Source organism: Rattus norvegicus, chromosome 3 (assembly GCF_036323735.1).
Source record: "Rattus norvegicus strain BN/NHsdMcwi chromosome 3, GRCr8, whole genome shotgun sequence".
Classification (NCBI taxonomy): domain Eukaryota; kingdom Metazoa; phylum Chordata; class Mammalia; order Rodentia; family Muridae; genus Rattus; species Rattus norvegicus.
The window spans coordinates 150,493,144-150,511,711 of NC_086021.1; the positions used below are offsets into that span (position 1 = coordinate 150,493,144).

Consider the following 18,568-nt stretch of genomic DNA (forward strand, 5'->3'; position numbering starts at 1 on the left):
CTGACTGGTCCAGCTTAAAACTCATGCCATAAGAGGGATCCCAGCCCTGACATTACCTGGACTAGAAACCAGAGGATGGATATCCCAGAAACCTAGGCCTAGGATAGAGCCACACATAACTGCCCCCCCCCCAAGTCAATGAAATGATGCCCAATGATATTCTACTATACTCATAGATGGATGCCTAACCCAACTGTCATCAGAGAGTCTTCATCTAGCAACCAACGGAAAAAGATGCAGAGACACACAGTCAAACTCCACAGATGGAGTTCAGGGAATCCTACTGGAGAAGAGGGAAGGGGCTTATAGGAGCCAGAGTGGTTAGGGACACCATGTAATAACCCATAGAATAAATAAACCTGGATTCAAAGGGGCTCACAAAGACTTAACAGACAATCAAGGAGCCTGCATGGGTCTAACCTGGGCCACTTGTATATTTTTAGTTGTGTAGCTTGGTGTTTTTGTGGGACTCCTAACAGAGGGAATGTATTATGGGGGATGGGGAGGTTCTGTTTCTGATGTTTTTGCATGCTTTTGGGACTCCTTTCCTCCTATTTAGTTGCCTTGTCCAGCCTTAACATGAGGGGAGGTACCTATCTTATTGCAACTTGATATGCCATCTGTACTTGATATCCCCGGGAGATCTGCCCTTTTCTGAAGGGAAACTGAGGAGGAGTGGAGGAGTAGGGAATGAAGGAGGTGAATGCAGAAGGAGGGAGGGATGTAATATATGAGAGAATTAAAACAAGTGACTGGAACCCTGTAGTCATGTTCTCAGGGAAAAGACAGCATAATTCAGGCTCCATTTAAATTTCCTCTTCCTACACAGGCTGTCTCCTTTGAAAGTAGCATCCTGAGGTAGTAGAGGAAGTGGCATTAGTATCCACCCAGCTCACTGCAGGCTATGCAAGGGCACGGGATGGCCTAATTCCACAGAGAGTCATCAACATTCTCCTAATTACCAATTATGTAGCAGATGGTTAAATTCAGTTCACGCTTGACCAAGACAAGGTCAGCCCTAAGAACTGTCATCTAATCTCCTGGAGACCATAACTAAGCTTTGCTTAAAAAATACAGGCACATCAGGGTTTTTGGTTATCCGCCTCCCCCCACCCTTTTAAATCAGATTAAGCCCTGTTCTAATTTAAATCAGAATTACCAATTCTTCTGTCTCCTTTCCCAGCATTTCACATAATTCTAATTCTTCCTTTTCTAAAATTTCACATGTCAGGGTGAGCTCTGGCTAGAGCTATTACACAACAGTCACCATGTTATGCCCAAGCAATTTGAAAAGGGGAAGCCCTGGAAGAGACCAATCTGTTACACTGTTGAACAGGAGGAAGGCTGTAAGAAAATGGGAATAAAGAGTGTAAGCAGGTAGACAGTAAAAGCATGACAAATGGCCAACACAGGTTTAGATTCACTGTAGAAGCCTCCTTATGCCAGGAAGGGACCTTGTCTTAATACCATACTGTCTATAAAGGCTTAGGAGACATGTTCCTTCAGATTTTGCTAAACTGTGTGACCTGCATGCTCCAGTAATCAGTCATTGGTTCAAATGGTCAAATGTGAAATGAAGAACAATGATAGATTCTCCTTTCCAGGAGCACCATTTCAAAGGATAAAAAAACATGGACAACAACTCCACATTTTGAAAATCACGTTATACGGGGTACCTGGAATTGTTGTTACTTTTGTGAACTACTTGGGTAATAGAGAGTTTTAACCAAACAAGGGCCCAAGTAATGATAGACAATAGAAATTGGTTCCTTTTAATCAACTAGAGCATTCAGTTACTTTCTTACAACAGAGCTTTTGAAAATGACAAAGGTGTTATGGGGACCCAATGGAGGAGTTAGAGAAAGGACTGAAGGAGTTGAAGGGGTTTGCAACCCATAGGAAGATCAACAATACCAATCAACCAGGCCCCCCAGAGCTCCCAGGAACTAAACCACCAACCAAAGAGTACACATGGAGTGATCGATGGCTCCAACCACTTATGTAGGCATTGTCTGGCATCAATAGGAGGAGAAGCCCTTGGTCCTGTGAAGGCTTGTTTCCCCAGTGTAGGGGAATACCAGGGTGTTAAGGTGGGAGGGGAGCATCTTCAAAGAAGGAGGAGGAGAAGGAATGGGAAGGGGAGAGGGGGATAACATTTGAAATGTAAATCAATAACATATCCAATAAAAAACATATGCCTTTAAAAAAAAAAGAAAGAAAATGACAAAGGTGCATCCTGAGCAGATTGGATCATGGTGGTTTAGAAGCTGTTGTGTAAGAGTGGAAGGCCTGAAAACTGTTGGATGGAAATTTGTAGTTAAAAGGCAACTATCCACTCCAAGGCTGTGATACAAGGCAACTTGCAGAATACACTTGCTTTATTCCATTGCAGATAGTGCTTTGTTGAGGCCAACTAAAGATGGAGAATATCTCAGGGAGTGGTAAGCAGGCGATGATACCACAGAGGCTGAAATGGCTGTTCTTGGGTGATTCTGCCACCTCCATGATGATCACTACTCCTGTAGTACAGACCTCAAACTGGAGCATGTATGGCTCATGAGCCTAGCTCAGATGGACCACTAGACTTCAGTGAAGCCACTTCTAAAAATCCTTGTTTTTCCTCTACCACTGAAACACTAAGAGTTGTTTGATACCTGGCAACAGTGGATAGATAAGACATTTTATACAACACAAATTTTGAAGAATGAAGAAGCTTAAACTATATATACTGTAGACTGAATAAGTACATTAATAAAATGACCTCACTAGGAACTAGGCAATATAGTAAAACAGCCTGGTCATCAGCGAAAGAAGGTTCAGATCTATTTATCATGTATGGCATCTGCACAAAACAGTGAGAGAGACATTTACTGTAATTATTCTGCTGAAAAGCTCAAGTGTGCCCTTCCAAAAAGGAAAGATGAATATTTTCTAAGAGCTCAGAGTTTAGAGGCAAACTATTTTAAGATGTTTTTCAACAAAGTCTAAATAAATTCATTCTGCCAAATACAAGTCTCAAACAGGCAGTTGTGAGCAAGATGAGTTTTAATCAAATTCAGATGAAATTGCCCCTTCAAGTCCTCACAGAGATATTGTCCAGAATATGTCCACGAGTTCCACAACGCAAGTGTGTATGCCTCTATTCCTGCAACTCAAAACACCACAGCACCAAATATGCACAAAGCTCACTCAGAACCTCCTTAGATGAGCTTGGCTGCACACGCTGTACCGTCTCATACCTGGTCTAATAGGAGAACTTGTCAGAGGCTGGGGACTCCTGAGGAAGGATGCCATGATAGACACTAGAGCAAGTCTACTCCACAGGCTTCTGGAGTGATTACAACAATCTCTGTTCTTATCGTATGGAGCACTCTCACTCACTCAACCACTCTCACTCCCATGAGCTGTAGATTATTGCAAGGTTAAAAAGTATGCATAGGTGAGAGATATGACAAGTAGGGTCACAAGGCAGAGTTACTAGAGGTAAGTCCAAGATCAGAACAGACTGTGTTACTATTGAGGCTTTTTGAACTACAACCACACTCAAAACGTGACAACAGATAATGTAATTCTATATATGTAATGCTTATATTTATGCATGTTCCACATAGGGAGAAACAAAACAAACAAACACAAACCCTTTACTGGCTAGTTTTGGATTTCAACTTGATACAAGCTGGAGTCATCAGAAAGAAAGAAGCCTCAGTTGAGGAAATATCTCCATGAAATTCAGCTATAAGGTATTTTCTCAATTAGTGATCAATGGCGGCAGTCACCACCCATTGTGGATAGTGTCATCCCTGGACTGGTAGTCCTGCGTTCTCTTAAGAAATCAGGCTGAACAAGCCAAGTGAAGCAAGCCAGTAAGCAGCACCTCTATATGGCCTCTGCATCAGCTCCTACATCCAGGTTCAAGACCTACTTAAGTTTCTATCCTGACTTCCTCCAATGATGGACAATCATCTGGAAGTACAAGCTGAATAAACCCTTTCCTCCCCAACTCACTTTTTCGTCATGGTATTTTCATAGCAGTAACAGAAACCCTAACTACGACAAACTCTAGAGGCCAATATCTGTAGCATGGTAGAATTATGGAAGTCTGTCTGTTTGAGGTAGACAGTCTGTTAAAATGATAGATAACTTTTGCATTAATGCCTGTTCTTGACTATTACAACCCTCTGTTAGTGTCTTTTATTCTCAGTTCTTTAGGACTTAATTTGTTTGTGTATTTTTTTTGTTTGTTTAATCAAACATATGACAAAAGAGTCATGGCACTATATAAGAAAAAGTAATACAAATTAGATTAGCTGAAAAGTGAAAAATAGGAGAAAAAGTATGGATGAGCTTTTAGAAAACTACAATGGGATTTTCAGGACTTTTTTTTCCCAGGATAGACCTGTAGCTAAAGCCGGGGTCAAGTGGGTGTAGTAATTTTCACAATGTTCTCTATACAGTTAAAAGTCTTTGGATGGATGGCAATGAAGTATGTGTCTATCAGGGGGGAGACATTTTGGAAGTAACAAAAGCGCACTCCATCTCCAAATGGGAATTCCCTTGAAAACAATAAGCCTGCCACTGGTCCACAGAAGACAGGATCGCTAGGCCATAGCACATCCTCCGATTCTATGTTTTTCTATTCATTTTCCCAGAATCTAAACAGAGGAAACAGATGAAAATGTGGAGACACGTCAGTAGCTTCTCCGCTCTGCTGGCAAGTCTGACAAAAAGCAGATGGCAGGTTTCTGGGCGGGCTAGGTTTGACTTCATCTCCACCATCAGCTAGTGACAGAAATAAAGAGCCCACACTTGTACTGAACATTAGCCAAAAAATGTGACCAGAACAGAAAGGCCTTTCCAAGCCAAAGCTGAAACGAGTAGTTTAATGAAATCAGAGACTCAGAAACTGCAGCGTGTGCTGAGCCTGTGCCCAGCTGAGAGAGGAAGGTGAGTAAACGGGGAAAAGAGGCATTCCCCTGCTTCTGAGACTCTGGCATTTAGTGCACATGCATCCAAGAAAAAGGGGAACAATGGCTGAGTAACTGCACGGTACAAATGAACTCAAAACACGTTTCCTGATTGCTCACAGGATTGGCACACAGAAGTAAATGAAGAATGAACCAAGCCTGGATAGTTGCAAACTCACCTGAGGCCAGCAATATACCTGGCTGAGCAGACCTGAGTCACAGCTAGTCAAGGGGCAGGAAAGATGGAGACACAGTAGAGTGTTGAATGTCATCCAAGGCAACCATATATTTCACAAGACAGCAGAAATAAGCCATAAAAACATTACAACAAGACGAACAGCACTTTCAGGATAAAACCACAAAAGTTCCGAGAAAAGAGAAGACTGTGGTAAGTTACATGTGGGGGGGTATGGTCTGAGGAAGCTAAAGGAAGCAGTGCTGGACTCTACCACACAGCTGTGCTACCCATGGGCAGCATGGAGGGTGTCGACGAAGGTCACTGCCAGACTGGGCACCTTTCCAGACAGCACAAATTAGTCCACTGGATGCCAGCAGGCATCACCAGATTCCAAGCCACCACACCATAAACAGACAACTAAGCCAAGCCGTCAAAATGCTTTAATCATTGCACCGGTAATTGGGTAGATCCAAATTTACAATCTGAGTTTCAAGACAAGGGAGCAGGTGGCAATAAAGATATTTTTCCAGTTCTCTGCTATCAGCTATTTTCACTTTGCTTTATTCAAAATATTTACACTTTCAATTTCAGAGTCCTGCTTTTTTCCCATTCAATTAAGTACACTGAGATATTCATATTTTCTTGACTGTTTTCATAATGTTCATTTTACTGAAGGTCTAAGAGAAAGTACCCCATATCTCTCTAGAAGTCTCTTCCCTAGAGTCTTGTTAAGTATGAGATTAGCCAAAGAGCCTCATCCTGAGAGTTGAAAGTGAGTTTCCAGATGTCAAGTGTCTGATTTTGTCCATCCTCAAGACACAATGGGGTGACCATCTGGCTGCTTGAGGCAACTTGACTCTGCTCAGATAGACCACTTCCTCTGTTCAAGGGAAGCCCATGCTTCCTTAGGAAAACCAGCTCTACTTTTGACACGTTGTCCTTCTCTGGAACTATGACACATCTGAATTCACTCAGAGCTTGGCAGGTGATCACATCAAATCGCCCATGTGGAGGAAGTGTGATTAGAGAGCCAGTGCGTGGGTAAAACACATGATCCTCCCTCAAGAGTGCCACGTGTGTGTTTAGAAGGATGAATGATCGACAGAGGGCACAACCAGCCTCACTCTCCAATCTGACTGTGGTATAGAGCAGTAACTGAACTTCTGCCAGAGAAGGGACACTGGCCTCCATATTTCCATGAAGAAAGTAGACCATGTCTACCAAGGTAGTCTGGAAATTGGAAGACAACTGAACTCCATTTGCCAAAGCTAAAACAGGGATTTCTGCTTTCAAATCAAGAGAAAGCTGAACCAGATCCTGATGGAGCAAAGGGTGATTTGTGTAGGCAGCAGCTTCAGATCCAGACATTAACACACCCAGGAGGTCCTGGCAGAGCTGCTGAGTGAGGTTCTTGTTGTAAGTGAGCACAGTAAGCAAGAGGTCCTCTGTGGAGCCCAGGAATCGAATGCTCTGCCCACCAAAGCCGACCTGAATCTCCTGCAGTGCAGCGAGGGGGAGAACATGAAAGATATTCATGGAGCTTTGGCAGCTATCTACCGGCACCAGAGCATACAGAGTTGAAGGCAGCAGCAGCAAACATGCAGCCTGGGGGTCAGGCTGGAAGCAGTTAGCAACTGCAAGCCAGTAAATGCCTTTGACAGCCTTCACCATGCCAACAAGCTCTGGCAAAGAACATGTCATATGCTCAAGGACATCTGTGAGAGGGTCCTCTTGAAGCCTCAACATTTGTTCTGGGAAAGGTATCAGGGTCTGCTTAAATGCAATGATCTTCCCAGCATCTTCATAGTCAAGACAGACAACTGAATTTGGCCAAGAATTTGGTGAACCTGTAGATGTGAAGGCCAAGTTCCTGTGAGGTGCTGTGCCCTTGGCTGATCTTGGGCTTCCTCCATCTTCACTGCTGAAGCTGCCAATCTGAGTTTCAGGAAGAGGAGGAGGGCTTGATGGCACCATGAGTGAGCTCAAGGGCAGCTGCTGGGGTAAGTGCTCCAGTAATGGCAGGCCTCTGATGAAGGTTGTCACAGGGGAGGCCAGCCCACCAGGGTCACACATACTCCCAACATGCTTGGCATGGCTCATTACTTTCACCCCAGCCTGTATCAGGTGGCCACTGGTGTCTTTATACAGGTCTGAGAATTTGTGGTAAACATATCCCAATCGCTTCTTTGCTTCTGTCCTGATATTGACTAGGGGAGCTAGAACACTAGTGTTTTTAACAGCGGAGTCTTTCTCACTTTGTTGCTCACAGCTCAATGTGGAAGCTGATACGCTCTGGGGAGAGCTGCCAGTGGGATGCTCCCTTTGAGAAACGCTTTCAGAGAGAACAAAGAGCAGCTCCCTGCTCTGCATAGCTTGCTGGCTTCCTCTGTCTACTGGCGCTTGCTGGGACATGTGTTGCGACAATGTCCAGCTGGACTCGGTTCCCCAGCTTTGTTTCTCTTCATGAGTCATCAACCCACTGCTGTTTTCTGACTCGATTTGAGAACTCTGTGCATCTCTAGAGTTCCTTTCGTTAAGGGAACTGATTTCAAGAAGATGAACACAATTTGGTTCAAGGTGGCCAGAACTCTCAGGGTAACAAAATTTGTCATCAATACTCTTCAGCACTGCATGTCCCGAGGACAGAACTATTCTCTCTTGGGAGGCCAAGGAGAAGTCTGTGGAGAGTGAAGTGTTCTGTGACACGGGATGGCTCCACTGGCTGCTCGGATACACCTCACTCTCTTCTCCAAGGACACTGGGAGAGTCAACGGCATCTTTGGGCAGAAGTGGGATACCACACCGTGCAGACCAAGGCTGCCCTTTCTGTTTAGAATGTCAAAAGAGGTTGAAATTGGGGTGTGCTATGTCTTTCTGGAATTCTTTTGCACATGGCAAGTCTCATAGCCATTGGTTTCATTGGAGTAGGTTAAGTGAGAGGTGAGATAGAAGGCCTAAGTCATTTGTGTTGATTGACATATGATTTAAGAACAGAGAGTTGATTCATATATAGAACATCAATTTCCATGTTATACAGTCTAACAAATCACTGGGTGTTTTGATAGTGACACACTGTGTAGGATTAATCCACAGTATCCATTTCTTGGTCTATGATTGCATTTTCTCTGAAGTACATCCCCAAACTTTTGACTCAGTGTTCAAGAGGCTAGAGGTAGCTGTTCAACTCCTATGGGCAAACATGCCCATCCAGGTCACAATGCTCTTTTATTTATTTTTTTCATTTATTCCATGTGAATCTTTAATTATGTTCTCCCTAATTAGAAGACCACTGCTGATACCTACAAACCTTCACTAAGGAAGGCATGCTGAATGCCTATAATTTGTCAGGTGTCATGGAAACAAACAAACAAAAGAATACAAGACAGCTTCTTTCTCTGACAGAGGTACCTAACAGAAAAAAGATGTCCAGAGGAGGCTACTGCTATTACTGGCTGACTAGCAGGAGAAGTGGGTATGGTCCAAGTGAGTCACGAAACTATGAACACCCAGTCTCCTTTTGCACCCTGTTCAGTAATGGATAATAGATATTGATGGCAAGGTTTCTATCACCTAGCAATAAAAAAAAGTGCTTGGGCTATATGAGAATGACATTCCTCTTGGTGGAAGAAAACACAAGTGATTTCTGAACAATTGTACGTTGTAATAGAATCTGTCCACCAGAGACAAGACAGCTGATTGATCAAGGGGCTCCTTTGTACCACTGCCAACTCAGACATAAAATGAACAGGTTTTTTTAACACTGAGAAGTTCTCAGTTTCATTTCCAACCCCCTGCTCCTGATTATATAACTCTTCCTTTTCAATGCAGACCAAGAGAAAGGATACTGTTGCTAATGAGAAACCTGGCAAAGCTACAGGCCATTCAAAGAAAGCCAATGCAGTTTCAGGCCTGCAGGATCCCCTTTAATTTTATGTCTATATAATAGTTTGCCTTCTCTATTAGCCATTAATCTCACTGGGACTTCTAAATTCTAATTATGCAACTAAACATTAGGAAAATTTAATCACACAAGCATGCCATAATTTAAGCAACCCTATCAATCTGAGAAATCATTACCTACCTCATACTTTAGCTTACGTTGAGTGGCGCCATTGTGAAGTTCCTCATTACTCTGAAGAGAAAAGAAAAGCCTTCTGTATTAAATTATACCATGCTCATACAAGGGAGAGAAGTTTGATTCCATTACAAGTATTTATGGTAACAAAATGGTAAAGAAACATACTTGTCATTCAAAAATGATAACCAGGGGTTGGGGATTTGGCTCAGTGGTAGAGCGCTTGCCTAGCAACCGCAAGGCCCTGGGTTCGGTCCTCAGCTCCAAAAAAAAAAGAAAAAAAAAAGAAAAAAAAAAAAAGAAGGCAAAAATGATAACCTTTCCACATGATTTATATTCCCAAGGTAAACATGTCCTTACTGATTTATCTGCAGGACAGAGAATCAAACCAGTAACTTTTGGTGTTAAGTTTAAACAGCAAATTATAATTAAGGTTTCCTCAGAACATTTTTTAGCCTGCAAGTTATGAAATTCAGTAAGACAGCGACAAAAAAATAAAAAATAAGCTACACATATAGGTCTTATATTATTGTTTCTGAGAGTACATCACAGAAGTCAGAATCATGAACCAGAGAAACCCTCATGGCCATATTTATTCAGCGCTACTCATAATAGGGAAGTTAGGAAATTGGAGAGGTACCATCACTGTAAGAAAGGATTAAGAAAGTGTGATACTATAGTTATGTATGTATGTATATATGTATGTATGTATGTATGTATGTATGTATGTATGTATGTATCTATCTATCTATCTATCTATCTATCTATCTATCTATCTATCTATCTATCTATCTGCACAATGGAATTTCAGTAAGCCATGAAGAAAAGCAAACTGTGTCACTTACAGGGAGAAGAATGGAATCGATCATCATATCACACAAAACAATACAGATTCAAAAAGAGAGGTATTGAATCTTTTCCTTCAAATGAGCAATTTAGAGAAAAAAATCTATTCAAGACAGACACTAAGCAATAACAGAGCATAAAAACAGGATGTGAATGGAGACAAAGATAAAGAGGGTGATGATGGTGTAACAAGATCAAATTATCTTGTATGGATGGACAAAAGTATCATAAAAACCCACTGCTTTGTAAAAAGTCATTTATGCTAATACAAAAGAAATGAACTATCATTTGATAAATATCAACTTACAAAAGTATACATCTTCTCAAGTAGAAAAGTATATACCTACTTGGAATGACTTACAAACTAAATTATTTACTACAGAAATTGGTTTTATTTGGAGAAAAAACAGAATCAAAGCAAATAAAGAATATTTGATGAATGTTTCCTCAGAACTACAAAACTTTAAAATAAGTTGATTAAGTTTCTCTTTCACTATTCAGCTCCATCCAGTCAACATTTAGTGCTTTTTCTGGAAGATTTCACCTCTGAGTTTTCATTAAGTGGCAGTGATGACAGTCTAATATGGCTCCTTTAGCTCACCTTTAGCTCAGCAGGTGCATGGCTGGCATCACTGATCACCCTGTGCAAATCATGAAGGCGCCTCTGGACTTCTTCCTCAATGTAAGCACTGATCCTGAAAACCATGGAAATGGGACACCTTTGAACTGCTACATTTGGTCACTGTGTGTGTCTTCAGAATGCCCCATACAATAGAAGGCCTTTTATTCCTAATACCATATAAATAGACACATGATAGAACTAGAGGTCATCATGCTAAGTCAAATAAAGAGAGGTATCAGGTCTTTTATCTCATATGTACAATTTAGAAAAACTCAAAATGAAAAGCAAAGTCCTCCCAGGACTTGAAAATCCTGATAAAAATTTCATTTATTCCATATAAATAAAAATATGGAATTCCAAGCTGTTTTCTTCTTTCTAAAAGATATGAAACTGAATAGAGAGTGAGCTGCTCCATTAAAACCTTTCCTGAATCTTCCTAGAAGGAAGACATTGCAGGATAAAGGCAAGTCAAAGCCATGGAAGTCAGAAGTTCTGTGCTCACAGTATTCAGTGTAGTCTCTGGTTAGCTAGAGTAATTCCAGCAAACAAGGAGGTAACAAGGGCTCTTTAGGCAAGTGGAGAAAGGCTAACTACAGAAGGAGGTAGGTAGAAATATATTAATAAAGATGTCTGAAAAAGGCCTTCACAGTCATAATATTAACTATTTACCTAAAATAAGTCGATAATATAGATAATTCTGTGTAAAAATATACAAATGTAGTTTTAATGAAGCTGATGGTGCTCCTTCCAAGAGCCAAAACCACCTAACAGAAACTGCAACACCAGACATGAGAAGTCCTCATTTAACTTATTGGTCAGGGCTGCCCAGGAGACTCCCAAAATATACAGTCTATTGTTGTTGCCCTTGGGTGTTCCTTAGACATGGAAGGTAATTCCCTATGAAACAGATCCTAGAGACCCTTGAGCTGGAACTGACATGGATGCACCCTCCTCAGGACTAGCTCCCATGGTATTGGAAGGCAACATTCAAACTCCCAAAGGAAGGAAGCAAGCACCAAAGCCAGCTATGATGCCTATGCACCCCAACTGTGAACCAGCATTGAACTATAACCTTAACAGTACAGTAATGGCACACATATCTTGGAGATCAACAATAGCTAATTAGACTTAAGACTCAATTAAGAAGAGGGAAATCATGTCTGGCACTGGATAGCTAGCTAACTACTCAGAACTAGTAAACTCATGGTTATTGGGGGAAGGAAAACCTATAACTACTAATTATTAAATTAACACAATGCCTAATACATTGTAAATATTTATACTTATAATACCCACAGATAACTTCTCTTTGCAATATAAGATTACAGAAAACCACAACCAATCAAAGTTCAGAGTATGGATCCAGTCTCAATAATTATATCTATAAAACACTCCTGCTAATAAGGCTCAGGAAACATTTTGAAAGAGGCAGGATTGTAAGAGCCAGGGGATCAAGGGTTTAGCGTGACACTGCATTGCAGAACCTAACTGCTGATCCATGAGCTGAACAAGCATGGAAGCAATGGACATACCAAAATGGATGGGGAAAGGCTCACAAGGCCTTAACCCTAGACAAAAAACTCTAGACAACTAAGGAAAGTTGAGGGGAGAGATAATCTCCTCTAGAAAAGATCCCACCAATTGTTGTCCAGTGCCAAACGGTCAGCACTGAAAACATACATACAAGTAGCATTATACAGACCAAACAGGTTATATTTAGGAATATCAATGTATCTACATATATGCATGCAGTATCTGTTAGTAAAAATTATGATTTTGAAGGAGAGCAGGGAGGTGTATCTGGGCAGGTCTGAAGGAAGGAAAGGTAAGAGAGACATGTTGTTATTATAATATACCTTCCATTTGCTCAGATTGCTCAAAGCAATCATGACTCATTTATAAGGTGGTGTCCTCCAATTCCACAGACTAGATGGATCCATCGCTTTTCTCTCTCTCCCTCCCTTCCTATATTCCTCCTTCCCCCTCTCCTTCCTCTCCTTCCTCTCCTTCCTCTCATTCATTCATTCATTCATTCATGTGCATATGCGTATTTGAATGCCTATACAGGTTTACGTTTGGTTAGGTACATGTGTGGTAGAGGACAGAGGACAACCTTGGGTGATGTCATTCCTCAGGTATGATATTCTTTTTCTGAGAAAGGGTCATTAACTGACCAGTGACCCAGCTGTGAACCTCTCCTTGGTGGTGGCTTCCCATACATGCTATTATGCCTAGCTTTTTTTTTTTTTTTCCCCAGAGCTGAGGACCGAACCCAGGGCCTTGTGCTTGCTAGGCAAGCGCTCTACCACTGAGCTAAATTCCCAACTTCTATGCCTAGCTTTGTTTTGGCTTTTATTTTTAGCATGGGTTCCATGATCTTGGGTCACGAAGCCTGAAAGGTTATTATTTTACTGACTATGCTATCTCCCTATCACTATATGGGTTATGTTAAATTAAATTGTCTTCATGTTTGTGCCTTTACACATTAAAAAAGTAAGTAGATAAGTATTTGTAATTATTTGCAAAATCTTATCAACGTTTTATACTGCTTACTAAAGGAGAGACACCTTTCTAAAATACAGGGCAAATACATTACTATTTTAATAAGAGTAACCAAAATAAAAGGTAATATCGATCTTTAAGTGTTGAAATTCAAATCATGTACAAATGACCATGAACCAAGGCCATTTATAGATGACCTCTTCAACCTTACAAGTCATTTTTAAACTGGCTGCATGGAAAACACAGACCTGTACTAAGAGGAAGCACCTGTCATTCTGAACACATTTAATAACAAAACACCAAGCTCCTAAATCCAAACTGCAAGGCTGCCCAGATAGGTATTTCTTCCATGGTACAATTCAATTAATTCTTCAAACTGTTTTTTTCCAGCCAAGCCTCTATGGCACTTTGTTCTGGATGAGTTGGTTTCTCTGCACATTTTAATCTTACCATCTCACATAAACTATTTGAAGCATGATTCTTTGGATTTGGCTGGCCAGTTCTTAGGTCCTTGCTTCTTTTCACACAATCACTCACCCAGCCATTGGCTAGACATCAGCTGACAAAGAGAGAGGACATCTCAGGCACAGCATTACTGTTTAGTTTGACAAAACATTCCATAGGTAAACTAGCTGATATGGGTACAATAGGTAATGACATAGAATCACAGCAAAGCATGGCATCAGTTGAACGTTGAATACCTGGCATCCATCAGTGGGGCCAGGTGAGAGTTTTCAGCACTGGGTGGCAAGCTGGAGAGAGCAGCCTTCCCCTCTAAGGTCCCATGATGAGGTCTCTGAACACCATCTACTTCACAGATCTTCTGCTTCAGCTCATGGATTTCATGTTCTATTCTAAGAAGATGTGAACCACAGAACTTTATTAATTAATAGTATTACATGAGCATATTCTCTATAGGGAACTGTTTTAAAAAAATCAAGGGATGGGGGGGGGACAAGCCAGAATCAATTCTAGAGCAAGATGTTTTCCCTACAAGTAGAAAAGGCATCACACACAAAAGACAAGGAATGAGGTGAAACTGAGTAATGAGAGGGCACAGGACATGCGTTTCAGGATCACACCCCTCGGTTAAAAGGACTTCTGTTGTGTTGTAATCAAGCCCTTAGAGGCAGTTTCCCAGGATTTTCAATTCCTTAACTATGAGTCAACAAGAGTTGGTTGTGGACTACATATTGAAATTCTGTTAAATACTTCTCCTTGGCCAGATCGACACAAAGTAGTTCTGGGCTGAGTCTTCAAAGATCGTTGCAATGTGGGCATTTTGAGATAATGACAGAAGATGTTCCTAAGACAGAAACCAATCACTGCAAAAAGATTGTGCCACAAAACCCAGGAAGATACTTTGGCCAATGTAGAGAGGATAAGAAAGGAGGCCAAAGGAGACAGATCTTGGAAATAAAGTTGAGTGACATGAGAAATTGTTAAACAAAAACATTATTACAGATGATAACATACATTTTATAAGCTCTGAACTACATGACTAGCTGACCAAGGTGAACTTGAACCCTGAACAATTAGGCTTGGAAGGTCAGGCATGCTGGCAGAGTCAGCTCCAAAAACATAAGACTCAGCACCAGCAGATTACAGCCACCCACTGTGAATACAGATGGGTATTAGATCTGGATTTCTACTTTTTGAGGGATCAAATAAGCTCAACTAATCTCTTTCATTTTCTTAATATCCAAAAATCAGAGATCTTTGTGTCAAATGCTAACATATCTTGAAGCTGCTAACCCTCTGGTGCCACCATCAGCAACTTGACTGCTTTATCCTGAACATGAAGGCCATTTTCTTAATTCTCGAAATGTGATTCTGGGGTTAGTAAGGGAAACACCAGTGGATTTCATAGGAGAAACTTTTCCATTCAACTCAGGTCTTATTTATCTACTGGTAAGCAAAAAATTTCTTGGGCATTCACTTGCAAATCATTCAGTATTTTCAGGAGAAGGGAGAATTTAGCATCAAGGAGGTATATAAGGAGCTGGGCATGGTGGCCCACGTCTATAAATCTGGGAGTTTGAAGTATATATCAGGGGTCACGGTCATCCTTTGCTATATATATGGCAAGTCTGTGGCCAGCATAGGTTACATGAGACCCCGTCTTTAAAAACACCACCAAAACAATAACAAAGAATGGTGTAAGGAACCAAATAGATGGCAAAGAATCAAAAATTTGTATCAATAGGGTCTCAGCCATGATGAACAGGATGCAAGCAGAAGGCAGTAATGAACAAAATTTTGTGATGCTTGCTAGGGTTTCTTACAGGTGTTCTTTTAAGCTAAGATATTAGAAAATCTGCACATAGGTGACTCTACATGGAAGTTTGATTGGGACCCTAAAGACCCAGTGAAATTTATAGAGGTGGTAAGGGTTAAATACAACAATACACAAAGCATATACTGTGTGAAGAACTGGCCTATTTGTATTTCAACCACATAGCCAGTCCACTGACAACTGGGGAAGAAACAAACTTAGATCATATCCCCAATATGCTACTTCCTATCTGTGTGTCATCAGCAATGTAACTGCCACAGGTTACATTGTCCTACCTTCTATTTGGGTGTAATGTCAATTTTTCAAAGGAAGACACATGGATAACACAGACATAATTTTAAACATATTTTGAGTTACATGAGATTATTTTTCATGGAGAGTCGTGTCTATAAAGTCGTCATCATTATTTTTGAGGACTCTATTATCAGTTTTTATCGTATCTTTCCTATGGTGATGTGAGAGCTTTCTAGTAGAGCTGCCTGATGCAGGTCACTGTTGGCTGAAATGAGCAGCAATGGCAAGAATGGCAGTGGCGACTTAACCTGTTCTCAAGACGTTGAGGAGTCAATGGGAAAGTGTGTTCATTGCAGTTTTGTCCCATCTGGTGCCACATGGCTTCAGTATTTCACACTTGGGCAGTTTCACAAGGGGCCAAGTCAGGCTGCACAGATAGTCCTGGCTTACGTGTGAGAAGCCAGGAATAAAATAACATGCAACAAAAATGCCTGCAGAAAGCTGCAGAGCACTACAGGCAGAGCAAAGTGCCCAGAACTCATCAGCTTGAATTAGATATTAGTGAAGTCTATTTCATCAGAATTCATGAAGCCAACTGCAAGGTTTCTGGAGGACTGCTGACACCCAACAACCACTTCCATGCAGATTTCAAAACCATGTCTGCTATTACAGAGTATTAATACTAAATGGCTGCTTGACAAAAGTCAGGCACATCAAGCTAAAAGCTCAGGCTGTCTCTTACTGCACACTGCAGGATACAAATTGAGAGCATGCCCCCCACTACTTTAAATTTCCTGGAGCTACAGCTTCGTCCAGCAATTTCATTCACATACCATACCTGCAATCATTTTCTTAAACCCCTGACCCACTTCTATGAAATAATAACACTATAGTTTTGATTGTTATTTTGTTTCTGTTTGGCCTGAAGGAACTACCAGAAAGTGACTGTAAATGGAATCCATAGGATAAACAGATCAGTTAAAGGAAGCTGTCTTGACCTTCTCAGGAAGATAATGGGTAAAGGATTATAGTTAACACTTCTGAGAAGGCCTTGCCTTGTCTCCACAACCATACCAATGCCTCTGTCAAATGCCAAGTTGGCGTCTTAAGGCCAATAGGTACCCTTGTGCTGATTATGGGTGGGATATATGGAGTTCCCAGTCTTTCCACACGAGCTTCAGGTAAGAATTATGAACAGAGGCAGTGGCATGGTGTTGTATGCCTTTAATCCTAGCACTCCAGAATCAGAGGCAGGCAGATCTTCATGAGTTGGAGGACATGCAAGTGCAGCCAGATATACACAATGAGAGACAGTCTTCAAAAGGAAGAAGTCGGGCTGGAGAGATGGCTCAGTGGTTAAGAGCACCGACTGCTCTTCCCAAGGTCCTGAGTTCAAATCCCAGCAACCACATGGTGGCTCACAACCATCTGTAATGAGATCTGATGCCCTCTTCTGGTGTGTCTGAAGACAGCTACAGTGTACTCATATATAATAAATAAATAAAATATTAAAAAAAGAATTTAAAAAAAAAGGAAGAAGAGAACCCTATAAACAGAAGTTCCCTGAAAAAGCCATACCTATGTTGAAGATTCCACAGACTAATAGACTAAGCAGCCATTAGGGACTATAGAGAGTTGATATTTTACAGATAGAGAGCTATTTTGGACAATCTTTATTTCTGTTAAATCATTTATCAGTTCTGTGTATATCTGGCCCACCAACCTTACGATGCTTAAGATAAATCCCTTGGAACAAGTCTCTAGACTTGGCATGCTTAGCCTTCACCAATCCAGCAGCTAACAACGTCATCAGCTAGCATCTACAACCTAAAGTTGAGAAGAAAATAGATAAGTGGCCAAGGTCGTCTAAGTAGTAAGAAACAAGTCAACCAGGGATTGTCTCTGTGGGATGATGTCACAGGTGAGGCAGGTACAAGATAGAAGGAGGCCTGTCATTGGACAAGAAGGAAGGATGGGAGGGAGAAAAGTTTGAAGGAAGAGGAGGAGACTGGAATGGAAAGGAAGAAGAGACAGGAGGGACCGGGAGAGAAGCCGTGGCAGGACAATATGGCAGGTGATGTTAAGATTCCACACTGTACCTTTACAGGTTGTTATTAATGTTCTTAAGGGATGGGTGGTACTGGGCTTTGTACGTTTAGGTGGGCAATTAGATCTTACCAATTGGGTCAAAGTTTATTGTGTTGTGTGTTCTTTTATGTGATGGTTTGAGTGTAAGAAATTGTGGCGGCTGGAGACACTGGGCCACTGCAGAATTTGGATGTGTGTTTCTGGCATGGAAACCTGCCTTGGGAATCAGATAGGTAGAAAGATTGCTGCCAGGCTCAGAGAGAGGCCTTCGGCAGTGTGATATGGGATGGAGCAGAGCAGGTGAGAGGCTTTGCTGACTGAGAATTAAGATATCCAGCAGATATCTTAGGACACTGAGGTGCCGGACCTAGTAGGGGATAAAAGACAGCCTTTTTATTTTTTATATTTTTACAACAACATTGTCTCCACTTTGCAAACTGAGTTATGCTCACACACAAAGTGGCCTTTAACTTCCCTGGGAGTCTTAGCATTACTACAGAGTACCAGAAAAAAAATGCTACTAGATTAATGTATTTATGTATTTTCAGAGCCTACCTACTTCTTGTAATCATGGCAATAGAATAGAAAAACAGATGTTCTTTCTTTACCATGAAAAGTATGATTGATTCCTATTTTCTTTGTAAGAACAGCCTAAGCAGTCCCTATATATTGCGGAAGATGCTTGAATAAATGCATCAAGTGCGGAGCCAGTGGAAGGCTATGCTTGCTGATTTGGGTGGTTGGTTTTTAAGTGCACAGTTCT

The 18,568-nt window shown here is 41.2% G+C and overlaps 1 protein-coding gene across 15 annotated transcripts in view; it reads right to left on the bottom strand.

Annotated features, from left to right (window-relative positions):
- Kif16b (kinesin family member 16B) overlaps nt 1-18,568 on the bottom strand; it is a 279,523-nt gene that overhangs the window by 64,911 nt on the left and 196,044 nt on the right. For 9 of the 15 annotated variants that reach the window (XM_063283799.1, XM_039105041.2, XM_008762263.4 and 6 more), the window contains 4 exons: nt 13,889-14,041; nt 10,665-10,758; nt 9,224-9,274; nt 5,566-7,968 (listed from right to left, as the gene is read on the bottom strand). In XM_063283799.1, coding sequence (XP_063139869.1) covers nt 5,860-7,968; nt 9,224-9,274; nt 10,665-10,758; nt 13,889-14,041 — 2,407 coding nt within the window. In that variant the 3' untranslated portion in view covers nt 5,566-5,859. Of the gene's footprint in view, nt 1-5,565; nt 7,969-9,223; nt 9,275-10,664; nt 10,759-13,888; nt 14,042-18,568 lie in introns of those variants that run through there. The other 6 variants (XR_005501888.2, XM_063283800.1, XM_039105043.2 and 3 more) reach the window with 1 other exon arrangement.